The following is a 22,688-nucleotide window of genomic DNA, read 5'->3' on the forward strand; positions in this document are numbered from 1 at the left end:
GCAAGAAATTCAGCAGACCACTTTCAAAACTAACTTCAACACCTGAGCAAACACTTTCAACTTTACGGTGAGGAGAAACATTAAGAACACCAAGACCAGAAAGATATTAACAGAGAGAATTAGAAGGGTCTTGTCCCAAAAATAAGCTAACTCGGATGAAATTTTAGCATTTGATGCACTTCCTTTAATTTTTGTAATCTACTATTCACTTGTATGACCTCTTCCCTTAAAAGATACCTACTCTCAAAAAAAATAAGGTGCAAGGTTCTGTACATGGGTGGGGGCAATCCCAGGCACAAATACACACCGGGTGGAGAATGGATTGACATCAGCCTGGAGGAAAAGGACTTGGGGGTGCTGGTTGACGAGAAGCTCAACATTAACCAGTAATGTGCACTCGCAGCCCAGAAAGCCAACCGTATCCTGGGCTACATCAAGAGAAGTGTGGCCAGCACGTCAAGGCAGGTGATTCTCTCCCTCTACTCCACTCTCGCGAGACCCCACCTACAGTGCTGTGTCCAGCTCTGGGGTCCCCAACACAAGAATGGCATAGACCTGCTTGAGCGCATCCAGAGGAAGCCACAAAGATGATCAGGTGGCTGGAGCACCTCCCCTGTGAGGACAGGCTGAGAGAGTTGGGGTTGTTCAGCCTGGAGAAAAGAAGGCTCCAGGGAGACCTTATAGCAGCCTTCTAGTACTTAAAGGGGCTACAGGAAAGATGGGAGGGACTCTTGATCAGGGAGCATAGTGATAGGATGAGGGGTAACAGTTTTAAACCGAAAGAGGATAGATTTAGATTAGATATAACGAACAAATTCTTTCCTGTGGGGGTGGTGCGACACTGGAATAGGTTGCCCAGAGAAGTTGTGGATGTCCCCTCCCTGGAAGTGTTCAAGGCCAGGTTGGACGGGGCTTTGAGCAAACTGGTCTAGTGGAAGATGTCCCTGCCCATGTCAGGGGGCTTGGAACAAGATGGGCTTTAAGGTCCCTTCCAGCCCAAACCATTCTATTATTCTATGAAACGCACGATGTCTTCAGAAAAGAGAGTTGAACAATATACAGTAGTAATCATAGTAGTAATGTATGACTGATGCCCTCAGGATACAGTGCAAGCACATTCATAGAGAAAAGCAATCTTTTATCAGCCTAAGGAAAACAGACAAGCTTTTGAACTCACAGTATCAAAACAAATCTAAGACCTCATGAAGAGACTGATCCCACTGCTGCAGTAATATGACATTTTGTGTAAAATGTAATTATCCTGAAAGAAATATAATTTCTACTATTTCTAATAATTTTCATTGTGGTTGTCCAGCTGTTGTTAAAGGCAAATACAGACCAACCAGAAATAATCCACAATTCTTTACTCAAAAGCAACACCACTTTTGGGAAGCCTGTAACAGACCGATAAATAAACTGAACAGCTGTATGCAAATACTATGAATGGTATATCACCAATACTCACTATATCCATTTGCAGGTCACCTGTTAGATTCTTATTTATGCAGCTGCACAAAGTAGAGGATGTGATTGAACATGCATACACACAGAACAGTGCATGCAACTTTTAGCATAATCATTGGCCAGTCTTTCACTAAATTTAGAACTCCCCAGCCAGACTCCAGGAATCCTTGCAAATTAACCTATTTTTTTTGCAAACCTCATGGCTATACACAGTCCCAACCTTTGGACTACAGAATATGAAAGAAAAAAATTCTTTTCACTGAAGAGACATTTCTAGTCTTTTGCTCCCTCAGTAATTCAAATAACAGAGCTAACTGCTGGATTTGTACACTTGCCACTCAGTAATTCCACATGCCCCACTGCTGTCTTTCTGAGTCCACAGTCACAGGACAGCTCAAATTTCAAGCATGTGATATTTATCATAGGAGACTCAGGATTTTGAATACCTTTGCTTTGCAATGTACTTTCAATTTACATTTTAAATCTATTATTCATTTAAAAGAATTCTTTTTTATTTTTATAATTAAAAGAGGCTACTTTGCAAACTGTACAAAAAAAGGATGCTCAGCAGAGGCCATAAGGAAAATTCCACGCTCACACAATCACCCCCTGCATCACTTGAGCCCACAGGAGTAGTTTATCTTTCATGCAGAGCAGCCACTGAAGGCAAACCATGGCATTTTGCCAGTACATTACACAACTGTTTTCTGGAAAGACAGCAGCATTGAAGATCAGGAATCCTGACTTCCAAAGGGAAGATGCAAACCAGTGTTTATGTACAGGATAACTAACCACGCAGCTTTGATAAATACAAACTGAACAGCAAAGATTTGAGACTCTTGAGGATTTGGGCTTTTTCCTAGTCCTCTGTAAAGTTAATGGTCTGTGGAACAACACTCCTGTTTTCTAGAACAGGATGGGAACATGGATAGCAGAGACCAGTCAGAAGGAACACAACCCTAGTTCATAATGTCCCTAGTTCAGGACAAAGCCCTATTGCAGCTTGCAAGTTTGTCAAAGGGGAATTTCATTCTGATAAAAATTAACAGGCTAATTTGGCAAACCATAACTTTCCCAGTGAAATCAATTACTAGTTGTCAGAGGTTGTCAAAGGGCTGTAAGTACAGTGCAAATCAGTTAATAGCTCAGGGAAGTAATGCTGTCACAGCAGCATTGGCTGGACCAAGCTGCTGAGCTCTCTGAGCAGATAACATGAGCTCTGGCCACAGAGAGAGGCTGTTCAGAAATTCAAGTAGTTTACTTTAACCAATGAACTTTGCTGAGAGAAAGGGTAGAGAACTGTATTTTGATCCTCACTCCTGGCCCAGCCTTGATGATTTCCCGTGCCACCTGTCTTTACTTTCCTTTCCTCATCTGGGGGGGAAAAAAAAAAAAAGTCACAATTCTTTGTTTATTTCAGAAAAGTAAAAGGGAGAGTCTCATGGCAAAAATATCCACGCTATAGCTAACATTCACATGCACAGAACAACACATGCATCAGAACTTTCTGCCTCTTTTTCTCCTGTTTAGGTGGTAGCAACACACAGCACAACCAGCATGGTTCAAACAGCTTGATGATAGATTTGCCACAACATAGTGGACATACTCCCATCAAATCCAAGCCACTGCCAAGACTCTGGTGACCGCAAGAACCTTTTATTTAAGGCTGGAAGTTGAAAACATTTATACCTTTCCTTTCCAGCAGTCTACCCACAGAATATCAACAGTGACTGTAAATGGAATTGTCCACATGTCCCAAAGGGTAGCACATAAAAGGATTTTTTCCTGCTACCCTTTTGTGCCTTTGTTTTGCTGTTCATGTCAAGGACATGACATGGGAAAGGGAGGAGTAGACAGGATATGCTGTATGAGCTCTGTTACTACTTTAACTTTGCATTTTCCAATGGGAAACCACGTCAGAGAGGGGAAGAGTCTCACAGGAAGCTTTCCATACTGTAAGTCACAGGCTGGCTCCTGAACCTTTCCAAACACGCTCCATGATTACCTCCTATTCCATGACTGCCTTTAGTTACTGCCTCAGTTGGTTTCTCTTCTCTTAAGAGCTTCCCCTCCACCACTTCATGAATAGATGTTATTTCTGTTTTGTTCTAATGTCAAATTCCTTAGCACACCAGCTGTTTCCAGTCACACCATTTAAAGACATGAATTTATCATTATAAACAGACAAAGGTAAGTGAATCCAAAGTAAACCAGAGAACTAAAAGCATGTTTGCATTATTTATATTACTTACCATATATAAACTATAGTAAGCACAGCTGTATAAATGCCTCATTTATTTCCACATCTCACTGCGCAAATTCAAGCCAAGAGGCTACTAATACCAAAATATCCATTACTCATCATTCTCAGGAAGAAGATGTCAACATTGATGAAATGCTGCTATAGTGCATCACTTTTGCCATACCCAGCATGAGAAGCAGAAAGCTCTTCAGAGAACTTGTTATCCTTATTGTTTTGGTTTTAAATTAGTGTTTTATAATTGTTTATCTATTGATGCCATATTCTGCAATCAAGGAAAACTGTTACTTTCTAATTTCTTAAAAAGGGAAAATATTCTTTTCCATTATTTTTCTTTCTAATGCATACCAGCAAAGAACCACACTTTCACTAAGTCTCCTTAGTTTTTCTGCATGGTTCTCACCACTGCAGATGCTTCTGTCCTTGTTTTGTTATCTAAAACAACAAGTGATAGGAAAATTACTTTTTGCTTATTCCTGGAATCACATCTAGGGGGTAGGGATAGAAAAGAATACCTTATTACCCCTGTTCAAAAAAGCTTACTATTATACGCAAACAGTTGAGAAGAAAAAAGGTCTCAAAGCCTAGTACAGAGTATCAGAGAATCTTCCAGAGATGTGTAGGCATACAATCATGCACACTGTTTCTGAGGTGGAGTCCTAAATACCTCTACAGGCAGCAAATGTCCCATTATAAAAACTGTCTTATAAGATAACAAATTTTGGATTATTTTTCCTGTGATGTTCATGTTGGTTGAACTCTCCATCATTATTTTATTACGATTTTTACCTGGTTGAGAAAATTAAATCAGAAACAGAAAGGAAGTTAATGACAATATAATCATAATCTTTGCTACAAGATGTCATATTCTTACAATCTCCATGGTCATGCAGATTCAAGAACTAATTTATCTGCCTGTTCCCACACTTCCAACTGACACATCTGACTCACACACTAGTACAGTGGAAGAAGCATCTGAAAAGACTGGTACTTCTGCCAGAAGGTACTAGCTGTCTAGAACACACAGAGGAAATTGAGTTTGATTCTGGCTGGTTGGTTGGTTGATTGGATTTTTTATCACAAAGTTTTCATTTACGTTTATAATAATGTTTTCATTTTAGGATACACATCTTTCAGCTTCAAATCCTTACAAATACCTGTACAGTTTTTATATTAACCACCTCTGCTTTTCTACTTCCCCCTTCATGGGTATACACTTCTAAGTAATCTCATCTGGTTTAATTCCCCCGAAATGGGCATCACATCTCTTTCTGCACTCTTGCAAAGATCTGTTTTTCCTAGCTCAAGATACAATGAAGCTTCACCCTCTTTCTTAGTCATGGTAGCTGAAGGCAGCACAGGCTCTTTTGCCATGGATAACTATATCAACCCTTCCTCCATCTCATAATCTGTACAGGCCTGAAAAACAGGAAGCCTATTTAATGGAGTAGCAGAGCTGAAGTAATGGGTGCTCAAGAGCGTTACTGATAAGCAGCTTGATAACAGACTAACAATTGAGATGTCTGTAATCCAAAGAAGCCTTTGCAAGATACTTGCAGCACGGCGCAACAAAGACATGCGGAACAGAAAGTGTCTGAGTAATACAGTACAAACTGAACACATAGTGCTGGTAAGGACTGGCACTTGAGAGACTGCTGAGATTTTGGATAAAAAAAATCAGCCAGTTAACAAAACAAAAAATCTATTCAATCTGCAAAACAGCATGCAGTATTAAGCACACGATACAAGATACATGGAATTAATTAAATGGGAAATATGAAGTGGAGTTTTGTGTCTTGCTTCTTGACATCAGTAGGGAGCACCGTACTTGCTGGCTGCCAGACTGCTCGCATACCTGAGCAACAAACCCAGTGACTGAGTTACATGACTGAGCAAGAGCAGGGCACAGTGCAGAGGGAGGAACTATCACACTGCGTTTCCGCATAGCTCTCACTTCAGCAGGCCTCTCCCTTTGATACCAAAGCTGTCCAAACCCTCTCTCCAGCTAGATCACCTGAAACTCGCCTTCCCAGTGACAGTACTCTCAGCACCTAGCATTTTCCTAAAGGAACCATTTTAGCCTTCAAATACACTTTACATGGGACACATGTCCTCCCTTTACACAACAGTGCATCTCTGGATGCTCTGAAGCCTACTCATCATCCTTCTCACTTTCCTCCCTTAAATACCAGCAGTTGATGAAATCAGTTCTTCTCAGCATTTTCATAAATGAAGCTAGCTCTTTATATTTTGCAATTTAAAACATTTGACAAAATTAAATATTATGCTGCCCAGAAGGTCACAATGAGATATCAGTTATCCAACTATTACTGTAACTGCAGCTACCACAACTTAGCAGCGCACTGCAGTATACACACAACATGTACCAACTTCAAACTAAAACAGAACCAATTATTGTCAGAGGGTGTATGTTGCTACACATTATACCTGCTGTGGTGGTTTAGGCCCTGCCAGGGTCTGAGACCATGCGGCCGCTGCCCCTCCCCCACAAAGGGAGTGAAATACAAAGCCCCGGGGCTGAGATAAGGAGAGGTTTAATACAACAGTGCAACAGTAACAAAACAAACAACAACAATAACAGTAATAACACTGAACAGAGCAAGATATGTACAGATACAGCAGTAAGGAGAGCGATGGCACAAAACACGCGTTCACCGACTCTCCCACGCTCTGACGCCAGGAGGTGACGTCAGCATGGTATTGAATAACCCGGCTAGAGCTTCCCCCCACTGCTGGGGAAACTTAACCCTATCCTAGCTAATCCAGGACACCTGCTTATACCTGATTCTGCAATACACACATATTTATACCTGGACATCCTCTCAAATTAATCTGAACAGCTTACTATAGCCTTCTAAAGAGCTGGCAGATGCTTTGCATACAGAATCATAGAATCATCTAGGTTGGAGAAGACCTTGAAGATCATCCAGTCCAACCATTAACCTAACACTGACAGTTCCCAACTACACCATATCCCTCAGCACTATGTCAACCCGACTCTTAAACACCTCCAGGGATGGGGACTCCACCACCTCCCTGGGCAGCCCATTCCAACGCCTAACAACCCGTTCTGTAAAGAAATGCTTCCTAATATCCAGTCTAAACCTTCCCTGGTGCAACTTGAGGCCATTCCCTCTTGTCCTATCGCTTGTTACTTGGTTCAGGAGACTCATCCCCAGCTCTCTGCGACCTCCTTTCAGGTAGTTGTAGAGGGCGATGAGGTCTCCCCTCAGCCTCCTCTTCTCCAGACTAAACAACCCCAGTTCCCTCACCCACTCCTTGCGGCTGACATACCTTGCAGCCATTAAAAAACCTCATACTGTAACCGTCTCTGATCCTTCAAGATAAGCATACTACTATCACATAGGAACTTTGAGAGAGAAAGACTTCCTAAAGAACTTAAATAGCACAGGAAAATATGCCTTTGACTTTGCAAGTAGCAGTTTCCTCCATGAGGATTTTGTCCATATTGCCCAAATCTGTTATTTTCTACCATTCAGAAAATAACCTTTCAGATACTGAAAACAGAATGCAAGCAAATGTCACAGAAAAAGACCTCAGGCACATATTAAACCCTACCTATAATCAAATTCTGAGAATCAAAGCAAATGCTAAGCTTTGCGATTCTGTCCTGAAGTAAGACTTACTGGTATAGTCCTCATCACAGTTGTTCAAAAGTCTCCTTACTACACTTTTGACTGTACATCCTAATAAAATGGGAAGTCGTATGTGCAAGGCTTCCTCCTGAAAAGCATTAACTGTAGGAGCAGCATTCCCACTCCAAAAGCTCCAGGATTTGAAGCATGACTTGAGCAACAGTGTCTTATAAATTGTGTAAGCTAAGCTTACACCCTATTCATCTAACTGTTCTCATCATTAGCTGGAACAACTGGGAGCACCAAAAAAAATAAAAATTCACATATTTGGGACGTATGTTTGAAGTAAACCGCATATTTCCTTTCTATAACTTAATTAAGTTTGGGAAGTTTAACTTTACAGCATATGGAAAATATTAAGGCACTCCAGACAAAGTTTACAACAATATGTGCATTTAGCTAACATGTTTTAATACATGACATTACTCAAACATCACTGGTATTTAAAAGCAAATATATATAAACCCTTTAGCAATTACATTAGGCTAGAATTCTCAGCAACCGATACACATGAATTCTAAATTTTCTTACACCTTAAGAGGTTGGCTGAATTATTCTTTACCTTTTTAATTGAAGTGGAGAACATTTTTTCTGTCCTGGTATTAGTAAATCTTTGACAAGACAAAACCATGCTGTCGTCTGTTTAAAATCCCTTTTGCTAACTGCATTACTTAATCCCAAAAGACTAAGAAATTTCTTTTCACCCAAATGGCATTAACACTAACAAAAATTATTTAGTTAGTTAGAACATTGCCTTACCGTGTAAATGCCAATTCTACAAACAGCAAATGAGAGCTGGATGCATTCAGACATAGTCTAAAGAAATTAAAATAAAGACATTACCAAGAATGCTATTCATTAAGAATTAGTTTTCTTCCCATCTCTCCCCAGAAAGAAATACCTGATGGTATATTACTTTATCTTTTTTTCTGTAAGGCTGTATTAAACAAGCTGAGAAAAATGCCATATAAATTCAGACTATGCAGATACTTACTACCTTTCATACTGAAGCAGCTGCCAATACCATTACAGTTACTAATTCAGTATTTCATTATAGGTGTCAAATTACCTAGTGCTCCCCAAAATGCCTGTACACAACAGTAACATTTTGCATGCAAGCTTTTAGTCCCATTTATTTTTATCTACTCTGGTTTAAAAACAACCTGCAAGAGACATTTTAATAGAGCAATGTGCTTCTTGGCTTCTTAGCGGACTGTGAAAAGCTTCCATGTTCAAGTATTATTGTTCTTCTCTCCCTGTATCATCATTCAAATTCTCTTCCTCTCTATACCAAAATAATGCAAATAATTTCATGTTCCCACATTTCTGAAGTTACACTCCTTTAGTTTTCTGAGATTTTCATGTTTAAAATAGAACTGTCTTGAATATTTTATTTAATCTGCTCTTACAGCTGTGAATAATCATATTAAAAGATTTTACCCTCAACTCGCTCAACTTCCAATCTGTTGTGATGCCACAATTCTATGTCTTCTGCAGTCACCCAGAGAGGCTGAGGATGGACTATGAATTTCTGATGAAACAGATGAAAAACACTTTTTTTAAACAGCATAAAGGAGCCAGAAAAAAATTCAACTCCCCCACACCAAAACAAAACCTATTGTAGGTTTGCCATTGTTTATATACAGTCAGGTACAATAAGCCAGGCTTACAATGATTTTATTCAGAAGAAAAATTGAGGACTTACTTTAAATAAGGTATTTGAGAAGTCACTGTAGGCAAAAATTAAAGCAATCAAGTAGAACATTTTTACTATATGTTTAACAAGTTCACATATCATCTGCATATATTTTAAAATGTTGAGGGTGAAGTGCTGGATGTTACAGACTTCAAACAGTTATCAGTGAAAACTTCCTCTGCTCCCTAACCCCCCCCCCCAAAAAAAAAACCTGCAACTGAATTGTCCATTTCAATAGAATTTGATTTAAATAATTAAAAGAGCAGACCTTATGAATTAATTCTAAAAATGTGTAGTGACATTTTTCTTTTGCTATAACTGTTAAATTTAAATCTTAAATCAACAGTATTTCACTGAACTGTCTAAACATCAAAAAGCGCAGCAGAAACACCTGAAAGCAAATCTCAACACATGGTTGATTTTCTTTTCTTACTGGAAGCAACGTAGATTATTACTGACAAGGAAATGCTGTGTCAAAGCACAATTTAAAAGTCCAGGATATTTCTTCCCCTCCCCGATTTCAGAACAAAAATCCAATTCTACAACTTATGCTCTGAATTTCCCCCAGAAAAAAAGTCACAGAAAAAGTGGAATAGAACTGACTTTGAGAAATCCTATGTTACACAAAGTGGTGGAGTAGGGTTATAAACCATATCCATACCCCTCCTGACAGTATTTACAGACTTTGTTCCAAATGTTCCAGGGATGGATGACTTCCCCAAGCAATCTAGCCCAGTGCTTCATTACCCTCCCTACTAGAAAGTCTCCTAATGTTTAACATGAGTCTGTCGCAATTTAAACCCATACTTAAACACAGGGCAATACCTACAGTGATTTGTACCATCAATACAGTGACAGATTCTATGTTGATGGCAGACCCCAACTTTATATACAAATTAAAAGATTATTTCAGGTTGCAAGGGAAGTAAGCATGCAGCAGCAGCAAATCACTACAGTTTCTCAGTACATATAGTGTGCTTTTATTCTAGACAAGCACAGCATTATAAATTGTCTTCCTTTTTAAATTTTTCTTCAGTACTTCCAGACTATACATTCACGGGAGAACTAAGCTGCAGTTCCAATTCTGCAGAAAGCGCCTGTGGACCCTTGTTTCAGTAGAATGAAGGAAGCTATATCTGTGTTATCTTACTCGTCTGTTGTTGGGTTTGCTACTGTTTATGTTTTGAAATCAACAAGCTATTACAAGGCATGAATTCTAAAATTATCTCCCCTTCCCACTGTCATATACAGTACCAATGAATGTTTCCCCTATGCATTTTCCAGTGAAATATTAAGCTAATCCCTTCCCCAAGCCTCCAAAATAATGCTTATGATCTGCATTCTGCAGCGTTAAAACAGCTCATTAATTTCAATGCTGTTATCAGTTTCTCTCTTATATTCACCCCTCCTCCCCCCTGAAAATTTACATTCCCCCAATATTATTTCAGTTTAATCACTGAAAAAAGGTCACGAATTGATTTAATTACATGTTTAGTGATACTATGTTACAGATTAATACTCTGACCACCGAATCACATATATATGATAATCTGCAGCTACAATGGGGAATTTATTCTTGATACTTGTAATCTTTCATTACTTCGCTTTTGCAACTCATTTTAGACCACACAATTAGGCAACAAAACAATTGTTGGAGAATTTGCATTTAATTTACTTACAGTTTATTGTTGCTTTCTGAAAGGATTTTACATGGTAAGCATGAAAGTAAAAGAAAAAAATAATGTAAAAATATACCTGCAAATATTACAAAAGAAAGATAGCTTGTTTGATACAAGCTTATTCTTAACAGAAGTCACTTAACATGTCTAAAGTGAGATACAAAGCCATCAGGTCAAACGTGTCAAACATAAGCATGCATCTCTGCCAATATGCACCCTTCTGTTTAGGCAAAGGGTCATCTCACAAACATTAAATAATTTCTCCAGCTGGAAACTAAACTCATGGCTAATATACATATTTGCCCAAAACTTTGTTATTTTAATCATAAACTGTTATTTTAATCATGACTGTTTGTAATGACTTAGAAAGATGTCTGCCTTGCAGCTGTGCAACCTTTCATTCACAACAAGCATTTGTTCTGTCGATTTTTTCAAGCATTCAGCTATCAGTACAAATATCAGTGTAAAATAATTTCAGGATGTGGTGTTTAAAACAAAAAACCCTCATACAGCTCTGACACAGGCACACTTTAGTCTGCAACCGCACAAATTCATTGTTTTTACTATCTATATCTTCGGCAAATACAAAATTAAATTCCTGCCCATAATATTTACAAGAGAGCAAATTTTTAAGAAATTAATTACAGTATGTTCTGCAACTGATCACTTCAAAGCTGTAGTCACCAAGTTGAAAGCACTAGTCTCAAGAACCTTGGTGGGCAAAAGGGGAAGAAGGATCCTAATCAGCTTCTCAGAAAGACACAGAAGGCTCGACACCTAAGAGAACTGCAGGAGCTGGTATCCTCAATTCTGCCAACCAAGAGATATACTCACCTTGCTTTGTCACCTCAGCTTGCTTTGCCATAATCCTAAATAAATTACAGCACTGAGTATAGTTCCAGGACCATAAAACCAGAAAGCAATATGAGAAAAGGAAGTTGTTGGGTTTTTTCTGGCAATACATTTCTTTAGTAAAATCAAAGATTAAGATGCCCTCCTGATCATTCATAAAGAAGTGGTCCACCCCAGTAACCACTTGGAATTACTGGACCTTCCAGGCAAAAGCTTTTCCACCTCCATTCTTACCTGCATCTTTTTCATTGCATAAGAAATGTGAAAATTAGCAATAGAAGCATAAACAATATGCAAATTTCAAGATTAAGATTTAATATGTACGGAGCCTGAAAGAAGTTCTCAGTGCTTATGTGTTTTAAAGAACATGTAGGTACCCAAAAGCACATACAACTACACTACAGTACAGGTGGCAGGAACTTTGACCAGAACTGCTGTTTGCTAGGCTTGTATACTGGACTCCGAGTAGTAACTCGAAGGCTCCTCTTTTTGCACAAGATGTCACAGCCTTCTGGCACATTCCATTAATAACATTTCTAATTTAAACTCCCCAAAATTCTTTTTTCATACAGTTCTCAGGGATAAAAGACACACAAAATATTTTCATATTCTCCTTTAATGCTGAATAATTAGATTTTTAAAATACCAATCTTCTTGTACGTGATCATTAGAAAAATAAACATGAATTTAGAGACTAGAAGAAACCTGATGCTGATGGAAAGGCAATGATATGTGAACAGGAAATAGGACTGGATCCAAGAACTCTCTTGTCATCATAAAAAGTAATCAAGTGGAGGCACCAGAGAACAATGCTCTCCCCTCTTTCAGGCAATATTCTCAGTAAAACTGTTTTCCATGACCGTTTCCAGGACTGCAATGGTTCAGACAGTGAAAGATGCAGATAAGCCAACACAAAATTAATAGCTGCAAAAACAGCACAGACATTTCTCAAGAATTCTCTACCTTTTCTCCAGTCTTGCTGAAACCTGAAACTATGCAAGTTTCTAAGCAACAATAAAGCACTGAGAGAAGAGATCACTCACTGTAGAGTGCATCATCACTCTGCACTCTACACAGGCTGTCAATTCAGTTTCAAGTTCACTCAGTGTTGTGGGCCTTACATATAAATCCATAAATAGGTTAGCATACAAATGTTGCAAAGCAAATAGCCTCTGCTCATATGTCAAGGCAGCACCACCAAGCAGAAGGAACGTTCTAGCTACATGTCCCTGAAGGAGATTTAAGTATCTTAATAAATCCCTCTGAATTAAAAAGTCTCTCACCTTCTGTGCAGTCAGTGCAATTCTGCTCACACTGGGGAGTGTTCCTGGACACCATCCAGAATATCTCCATTTTCTAACTGCAATTTCCTGTTCTGGAACTAGATCTAGACGTCCCCTCAAGAAGGAGGGGATGGAAGTCTTTAGCACACAGCCTAAGCACCACAACACACATGGAAGCAGATCTCATGGACACATCCTCAGGTTCCAGGAATCACAGCTGCAGGATCTCCACAAGCCTACCATCACATCTGAACATCATGTTCAATACCACCCCACGATGGACCTGTCTTCCAAGAAATTGTACAAATTCATTGTCTACTCATCTTGGTCTCCCTAACGTTACTGCACAAATCAGACACACAATTCAACTAAACTCACAGGAAAAAGCAGCTCCTGGATTATAACTGTCATTGAGTTCTTCTACTGGGAGAAATGGGTTATTGCCTATTTACTCTCTCTTTATGATTTCAAAGATGTCTATAACATTGCCTACCCACACCATTCACCTGTGTCTTCTTCAGACTGACAGCTATCACTATTTAATCCCTCCTTGTAAGGAAGTAATTGTTTTCTTTCAATTACTGTGTCATCCTTCTCTGTATTTTCTTTGGTTTTACAATGCTCCTTTTGAGATGATGCAACCAGAAATGTGGCATTTCAGACAACAGCAAACCTTACATGAGATTTTTTCTTCTTAATACTCTAAATTTGTTGACAGATGTCTAGGTTGAGATGACATTTTAAAGAAGGATCTTTTTTCCCTTTCCTGAGCACTGATGGTATTTTGGGGCCTATCCATGCACCTGTACTGCCATGTGACTTCTACCATAAATACATGCAACTTTGCATTTATCAATACTGAATTTCATCTTCCATTTTATTACCAATATCAAAAGAGGTACTATGATTTTTCTTCCCAGGTTCAATATGCACTCTTAGTATTTGTCTCTGCATTAGCCCATCTAAAGTGTATGCAGTTTATACAACTAAACTCAAACATGAAATTCCATTGTGGTCTCTGCATTCTCTTCTCTCTCTTATTCACTGCCAGAGCAGCACTATCAATGCTCATTTATGAAACTTACTATTGACAGTTTACAGAATGATTATTTTTAATTGCTTCAAAGTTTTTCATCTCTATTAGAGGTAAAATCATATAAAGGAAGACTAGGCAGTAATTGTTGTAAAAGCTAATAAAATGTAGAAGACAGATGCTTCTTCCATCCAAAAGCTCCAAGTCATAACAAGAATTAAAAAAAAAAAAAAAAAAAAAAATCTGCATACTCACTTCCCCCATTCCTACCGGCTCTTGGATGCCAAAAGCTAAAGTAGTCCTGTGAACAAATTTTTCTTCTGCTGCTCCACCAAAACATAAACCATAAAAGCAAAGCACTGTACAAAGACGCATGTTCTTCCTGCTGTTTGTCCTTATAAGCAACAAAGCTGTAGGGCTGGACTGCATCAAAACATAGGAGGACTTGCCAGCTAGACTTCCTGCTTTGTGTCTCTTCTTCAGATAGTAGGAAGCTACTTACATCCTCGTGTTAGCAATTAATATAGTCACCTTACCAGGCTGCCAGTGAGACAAAAGAAAAGTTCTGTACCCTGAAGAGCTCCAGCATGAGATGAGCCAATCTCTTATTCAATTGCAAATACCCTATTTATGTCCCCAAGGACTTTTATACAGTCAGACAGTTTGCACTTCAGAAAGTTCTGCTGTACAGACAGTGAAAAAAGGCAAAACCAACATACTCCAGAGTATTATGAGCCAAAATCCAAACAATCACAATATTTTAAGTACCACATGTGTTTTTTTCCTTATGGCTTTACAGCTGTTTGGGCCCACATTTGTGCATTTAAGTTTGAAAATAAAAATGTTTCTTTTGTTAATGGAAAGCTGATATCCTCACATACTCACAAAAATTCAGAACTCAGTTTAAGAGAATAAACATCACAAGCTGGCAGTATTAAAAAACATGAGCTGATGATACTGACGACAAGCCAAAAATGGTAATCAGCATGAGGTATTGGGAAGAATATTCTGTCCTTACTAAATGCAGATTTTCTCACTTATTAAAAGCTTGCATTTCTAACCTTTTGTGAAATTCATTAGCATGTTGCCTCAAGCTTGGAGGTCTGACTGAAGAATTCTGCATATTGCATAGCAACATGGAGCCCAACACATATTGAACCTGGGACTAATTCACAAGGACACTATAGGGCTATTCATAACAAACACAGACTAGCACATTTGCAGAAACTGGGACACATTTTTTAATGTAATAACATCTACCATTCTAATGCATTCCTCATCACAAAAAAGGCAAAATGGTAATTTGATTTTAAACGTGCTAATTCACTTGTTTCTTCAGTGCATGTGTCTGAGGAGAATGCAATTTCTGGCACTGCAATGCTCGTATGACTTCACAGAATCTTGTGGTGGAAATTATAATCACATTAAGGCATTCTTTTGTGATCCCAAGGAAGCTGTATCAAGTTTCACTGCTTGTAACAGCCGTCTTTGAATCAAAAGTTTACCTGGGGAATTCAATAATGCTTCCTATTGCAGGATGAGCAAATGCTGCATTTGACTTTTATCTTCTGCAAAGGAATTCTACAATTCTGCTCACTGATCTGTGTTCAGCCAGGTAATTTCCAGTGAGTTAAATCACCAATATTTTTATTGCCCTTTCTATTTGGCTGATTACATCTTTCATTCAGCAAAACCTGTTTGCAATACTGGCTAGGTAGATTCTACCAAGGGGGAGGATTTGTTTTCTAGAGCACCTCTTTCCCAGGTCTTCAGCCAGATCAGGTTCTTGAACTCCCAAACTTACTTAAATCAGAAGCATATTCATTCAGGTGAGGTCATCTCCCAGAATTTATTCCATTTGCCATTCCCAGTCGATTTAGATTTGAATATTATGCTTCATAGACCTGAATTACCAACAGGAAACTAGCAACAACAACTTCTTTGGGTGATGGTTTCAAAAATTTATTTTGGGTTTCTTCCTACCTTGCTATGCTGATGCAGAAAGTAATCAGAAGCAGAAGCGGCATTCTCACTTCCAGATTAAGTGAACCTGGCTATGTTATACAATAGCAAGTAGCACAGCATAGCAAGAACTGACAAGGAAGACCAAGTATTCATACTATGTACTTGAGACGTTTTACTTCAGACTACTTCAGATATGGTCCTGTGGACTGACAACCCATCAGTTGAGTGCACCTTCCAATCTGGTTTCATCTAAAAAATATCAAATTCATGTGATCTGTGATCACTCTGCAATGCAAACCTATGTACAGTAAGTAGAGGTGACTAAGATTCACTTCAAAAATTCACATCTGATCCAAACACTAATACAGTTGCCTGCACCCTGTACGCTAGTTGACCTTACACCTGTTAGCTGTCTTCTTTCTTGCGTTCAGCTATATCTCTACTTTGAAACAACTGGCAGGCCCCTCATCCTTGTGCCTGATCAGTTTCCCAAACTGAAGGAGGGATAGTATCTTAAGACACAAGCCCCCATGCTCTACAGAAGGTGTAAAATATCAAGGATGTTACAGTTGATAGATGAGTCAACAGACAGCCCCAATAATGCTTATCATTACATGACTGAAGACAAAATTCATACAATGAGAGGGATGTTTAGCAAACAATAAAGAGAGCAAGGGTACGTAGACCTTTGTTGCTCATGTTGCAGGTGATATATCAAAAACTTGTATATATGCCTCAGAGGAAAAATCCAGGGTTTCTAGTACAGACCTTCCCCCACCTTTCCTTTGTAAATCCCACCGGTTTACAAAGTTTCACTGAAGTAAGACTCGAACCTTCAAACAGATGCCTCCATAATGTCATTTATAGGATAAGAATGTTTTTGATGCCCTGCAGATAGCAGACAAAAGAACAGGCAACAGCAATGGAAAGACAGGGTCTGCAGTAGATCAGAACCATTAAGTCATCATGATCTATCCAGTATTACCACTTTCTAAATCCAACCTGCCCAATTAAATTAAAGGGTCCAACTAAATAAAAGAGAAGGTCTTAAAGGTAAGCTGTCCAAGAAAGAGAAGCTGCTCAGAAACATTTTCTTTTTCTTTTAATATCACCATTATCTTTTAACCACAGCTTGCTATGTGCAGCTTTCTCTAGTCAAGAAAGACTTTGCCTGAATGCTATCCAGAACTTGAGGCCAAGACCATTCAGAAACCAAGAAACTCTGACATCACTTCAAGGCCTATTCATCTAAAATTTGAAAATTTACTTCAATTTACTCAAAACCAACTTAAATTTCAGCTTCTGTATGCACACATACAGAAGTAAAATAGTTCATAACAGGTATCAAAAGTACAAAGAACCAAAAAAACCCAAATTTGTCAGAGTTTAAAAACAATTCCCTGCAAAGCAACAAGGATTCTACCACACTGAGAGTGTGCACTCTCTTGATTTTGCAATACTCATGTTCATGCTTAACTTTTAAGAAAACTTAAAAAAAACGAAAAAAAAAAATCACTGAAGTTGATGTGGCTGTTCACGCAAGAAGTGTTATCTTCCATTTCAGGTTGGAATATACTCTTCATTACCTGCCCAAGAAACATTATGCAACTAAGACACTACAGAGTATAGGACACAATTTAAGGATAAGCTATCATTAAAAATACTAAATATAAAGAATTATACAGGTTATCAAATTTATCTTACAAACTCAGAGTACCTTCTTTTGTGAAGTCACACTGATTCAAACTTCTACATCACCCTCTGAAGTAGCTTTTATAAGCTCTATCCAGGTCACGCTGATACATGCAACCATTCCACGTAAGATCTGTATCTAGTATAGAGGATCCAACTGAAGAAATACATTGTGAAAATCTACTCAGCAGCTTAAAATTTGCACTACAAGTACCATGTATGAAAAATTGAAGCATTGCTATTGTTTCCCCACAAGTTCTCCAAGCAAAAATTGTAAGACTGGTCACATGCCACGCTTTTCAAAAGATGCACCATGCCATAATTTCTTAAATTAGGGATAGTCTACTGAACATAGACCAGCCAACACAAGTCTATGTATACACTATAATCCTTCCAGACACAATGCAGCAAGAATGAAGCAGAAGAAGTTTGCAGATACACCACAGGACTATGAAGCCATGAAAGCCTACAAATCTACACTGGTGCAGCTGTGTTTGCATAGTAATGTTGTAGAGGAGTTAACTTCAATACAAGGAGAATAAACTGTATGAGTTAAAGGTGCCTCTAAATGAGGGAAGATGGATTCTTTTCTACAGGTTGAACCGCGTTTAGTTATGTTGATATAAAAAAAAAAACCCACACCACTCCTAACACTGTAATTATATCAATACAAAAATAAAACAGGCACCAGGCTCAAGAGTCTCTTCTAGATATTAAAGATACAGAGGCTAGTGCTACTCTTCTGTTACAATGCAAAACCAGACCAGGGCACCAGACAAGGGCACCACAGAAGATACTCTCCTAATACCAGTACTTTACCAAATGGCATTAGCCATAAATCAAGGATCACACTGTAAGTAGGAGAGGTCCCACATAGGTTTTGGGTATGTACCCATACAAGTCTCAGGGCCAGCAAAAAAAAGGTGACTCCAACTGACTTGGCTCTGAGCAGGTTTTGGACATTTTCAATAACTTGCTGATATTAGCAGGTGCTGCAGATGTTCAGTATTTCTTGGGATCAGTTCCTCAAAGGAGAAAAAAGTCGCCATCAGCGTAGGCCCTATCCAGGAATAATCAGGAAAAGAACCTTCCTATGCAAGTCTGGGAAGAGCTAGCTGAGGGTACAATCATTCTCAAGAGAGAATGACTTCTGAGTCCGTGCTGCAGCAAACCAGACTTCAGTCACCCTAGCCTCCTTCCACTAAACTCCCTTATTCAGCCCCACTGCTAACCAAAATTTTGACTAATGTTCTGTCATGGGACTACTTGCCAGAAACAACTGCATCCTTTGCCCTGCTGTCTGCTTCACACCAAAGGCAGAGGAGAGAACCTCACTGCCTGCAGGCTGCAACACTGGTGCCCAACATGAGGAACCAGCAAAGGGACCTCCTGCTTAAGTTCTGAAGCCCACATAGGTGCAAGATCCCAACACAAATGCAAAAAACACAAAATTCCTTAACATGTACAGCTTTTTGTTACTGCTGTTATGAAAATAACGAGGTAGTTGTTGTACATCTATAGGTTAACATCCACACTATAACTGCAAGTCTTGCATGAATAAAGAGTAGGCCCATCCCCCACTAGGGAAGACTGTAGCAACAGCTTGGTCCTCCAGGCTGAAAGTAGGCTGTAGACAACTCATTGCCTAACTCACCACCATCAATTCTTTTTGTCAGAGCAGGCTTTCTAACATGCTTGAACCTGCTGTTCATTACCAAGAAGATCCATTCCACTTTACCACCATTAACAGGAAAGGTGAAGGAGGACCAATCTCCTGCATTTGATGAAGATGAGGACTGGGAGGGAAAGTCCTCTGCACGAGAAATATTTTATGCTGACAAACAGAATCTCTTTTCTTTCCATGTTATACACAGATGCAAAAAAAATTAAAAACTTCCCTATTTTTTTTCCTCCTTTTGTTTAAAAGAGTTTATGCCAGCTGCAACAAGTACTCCAAAGATCAAGGGACTCATACTGTATAAGAAGTATTGAAACCCCAGCAACAAGTACTGGTCAGTGATAGATGAAGGCATTTTGGACTGTTCTGGAGCATCAATGGACCAGCATCCTGTTTAAACTATTATCCCCAGCCCCTCGCTTTTACCATCTATAAAAAATAATTTGGCTGATCTGTAACAACATCTACATTAAAAGAATCCTTTATGTTTGATATGGCACTATAACATGCATTGTGAGAGTGATGAGACCTTGAGAAAGTCTGTCTTCAGAGATACTCCCTGATACAACAGAAACTTTAAGCAAAAATCGCCTAAACACTCATCCTGAAGATTCACTTGTTTTAGAGATGGCACCAAAGGCGGCCACACAACAGAAAAGAGGAGAAGGATCAACTGGAGAATAGGAGTAAGGAAAAAAACCAAAAAAGTAGAGCTATTTAATCCCCTCCCTCCTTTAGTTAATACAAAAACATGCTCTCTGTTTCCAAGGCTTATTAAATTTATTGTTCTCAGAGTGGTTGGCCTTCCACACGACAGCCTGTAGCAGTCACAAAGGTTAATGCAAGCATTTCAAAAAGTACAGGATGGCCAGTTTCATCTGGATATAAGTACATAAAATAGAAAATCTAAGAAACGGCTCCAGGCTCTCAAGGAGCAACAAGGTTGAGCTTGGTGCACAGCAAGTTTATTATTAGTACTTCATTAACTAGGTTCTTAAAGAGAAGTCAACCTACCATTTCTGCCACAGAAGACTCATTTTCTATTGTCTCTGTTACTCAAATTCAGGAAGGAAAGCCTAAAACATTTTGGGGGTATAAAGCCGAATAACCCAAAATAAACCTAAGCTACATGGACACAAGAATAATATTTAAGTAAATATTTAATAAATATTTCCGGTTTAGTTAATTCATCATCAGAAAAGGAAAAGTCAGCCACTGCTTGCAGGTCTCATCTCAATATGGCAAATTTTCAAATCAATTCACTAAAAAGAGCATCTCCAGAGATTTTGACTGGTTGATGAACCTCTCTTGAAAGCCTACATCCATGCGCATCTCAGGTGAAGATATCAGAAAGGCTGAGTCAAGTTTCTGACTCCAAATACCTCCTGACTGGTCATACCAGACACCAACAGCGAACAGGGAAGGCCAGCAGAGACCTACTACTTATTGCCCTGACTCTTGGCAGCACTTCACAACGAAGGAGGGGGAACAGTTTATAGGCGAACACTCAAAGAAACAAAACTTGAGTGATGGGATGTGCCCATTACACTCTCCTGCTGTCATGCTGAAAAGACCTGGTAAGCAGTCACCCTACTAAAACAGAGTCACAGCTCGTGACCTAGCCGTGCCACTGGCTTTACGTGCTGAGCGTACGTCGGTGAGCCTGAACACCGACCACGACCCTGGCCTAAAGTGCGAGCCTGCGATACGATCTCTCACAGGCGAATAAAGCCAATACTCATTAAAGAGCAATAAACGTTACCCCTGAATACCAGCTGCCTGGGCGCAGCGCGGATCCCGCCCAGGGTGACAATTTAGTTCATTCAAGCGTACCCTAAGCTCATGCATTTAGGAAAAAACCAGCGACCCGGGTCACGGCTTTAGCAATCTAATAGCGGCCAAATGAGCGGGGCCGCCGCACGCTCCAGCGGAACCCTGCCGGTTTATCGCCCTTTAACAGCCCGGCGGGCCGGTGGACGGCAGCGCGGCCGGCCCCCGCCTGCCCACCGCCCCACCTGCTCCCTACACACACACACACACACACACACATACCGCCACACACACACCCCCGCCGGGGACGCCGCCTCCGCCGCGGCGCGCTCGGTAAGATGTCCGACGGCCCGGCGGCGGGGAGGGGGGGTCGCCCCGCTCCCGCCGGGGGGACCTACCAGGTAATCCATGTACCGGGTGGCGCCGAGCGCCGCGCTGCTGAGGAGGTCTCCGAGGCCGCGGGCGGGCAACCGCCCGGCTGACAGCGGCGCTGAGGCACCGGGAGCCCCGCCGTCAGGGGGAGCGGCGCGTCCTACCGCCGCCCCGCCGGCCTCGGCGGCGCGGTGGGGGAGGCTCGGCCGCCGCCGCAAGGTGCAGGGCTGGGGGAGGCTCGGCCGCCGCCGCCCCGAGGGCCAGCGGAGGGTTCGGGGGCGCCGGCGCTGTCCCGGCGGCGCTGTCAGAACCGCCCGCCGCCGCTGCTGCCGCCTCCGCCCGCACCAAGCCGCGCCGCAGCGGCCCTGCGCGCGCGGAGCAGGGGGGGCGGGGGGGGAGGGGCAGGGGCGGCTGGGGGAGGGGCGGGCGGCGGCGGCGGGGCGCGCGGCGCGGGGGGGCGGCGGCGGCAGCGGCCCAGCCAACCCCGGCCCAGCCAGCCCCGGCCCAGCCAGCCCCGGCCCAGCCAACCCCGGCCCGCCGCCGGAGCGCCCGCCCGCAGCCAGAGCCCCCGCCCCGCGCGACGTCGCCGTCAGCTGACCGCACACGTGGGGCGCGACGAGGACGCTGTTAAAGGCGTATGCGCAGGCGGGGGTCCGCTGGCCGGTGCCGGTCGCCTTCTGCTTCCCGCCTTGCGAAGGCGACCGGGGCTCCGCCACCGGCGGGCCCGCCGCCGAGTCAGTGGGGCTCTCCCGCGGCGGGGCGAGGTGAAGGCTGGAGCCGGCGCCGCTGCCGGAGGCGGCGCTCGGCGAACCCGCCGGCCAGGCGGGAGGTGCCGCTGCGCTCTGGGGCCGGGCCAGGTGGAGAGGGGGTGGCAGACCCCCGGACGGGCCTTGTTACGCGTGGCTTAGGGCTTAGACACTTGCGGCGTTGGCAGAACCGGGCCGTGCCGGTGTGGGTGCGGGGCGGCGGGCCCGCAGGCGCCGGCGCCCTGTGCTGTGGAGCAGCCGCGGCTTCGCTTGCTACGTGCCTCTGGCGCCGGGCGGTTGTCAGCCGGGTGCGGGCCCCTGGGGGGTGCGGATGGCAGGCAGAGGCCGCGCAGCCGCCCGGCGCTCGCTGGCTGACGGAGCGCCCTGGGAGCAGAGGGGATCCCCGCCCCGGGTAGAGAGCCACCCGGTTTGCGAGCACTTATTTCTGATGGGTCGGGACGGGAGTTTTGTAAGTAACCTCGGTAGAAACAAGGTCTTGTCGGGAGGGGCCGAAGCAGCTA

At 41.7% G+C, this 22,688-nt stretch overlaps 1 protein-coding gene across 6 annotated transcripts in view; it reads right to left on the reverse strand.

Moving 5' to 3' along the window:
• Positions 1-21,757, reverse strand: part of ARL15 (ARF like GTPase 15) — a 227,988-nt gene extending 206,231 nt beyond the window's left edge. For 5 of the 6 annotated variants that reach the window (XR_012621585.1, XM_074812237.1, XM_074812238.1 and 2 more), the window contains exons 1-4: positions 21,448-21,757; positions 10,777-10,792; positions 8,842-8,932; positions 8,161-8,217 (exon numbers count right to left, since the gene is read on the reverse strand). Coding sequence is in view for 5 of the 6 variants with exons in the window: in XM_074812237.1 (XP_074668338.1) it covers positions 8,161-8,214 (54 nt within the window). In the remaining variant the exon portion in view is untranslated. The remainder of the gene's footprint in view (positions 1-8,160; positions 8,218-8,841; positions 8,933-10,776; positions 10,793-21,447) is intronic. The other variant, XM_074812239.1, reaches the window with a different exon arrangement.
• Positions 21,758-22,688: the final 931 nt, after the last annotated feature.

This window comes from Strix aluco, chromosome Z (assembly GCF_031877795.1).
Source record: "Strix aluco isolate bStrAlu1 chromosome Z, bStrAlu1.hap1, whole genome shotgun sequence".
Classification (NCBI taxonomy): Eukaryota; Metazoa; Chordata; class Aves; order Strigiformes; family Strigidae; genus Strix; species Strix aluco.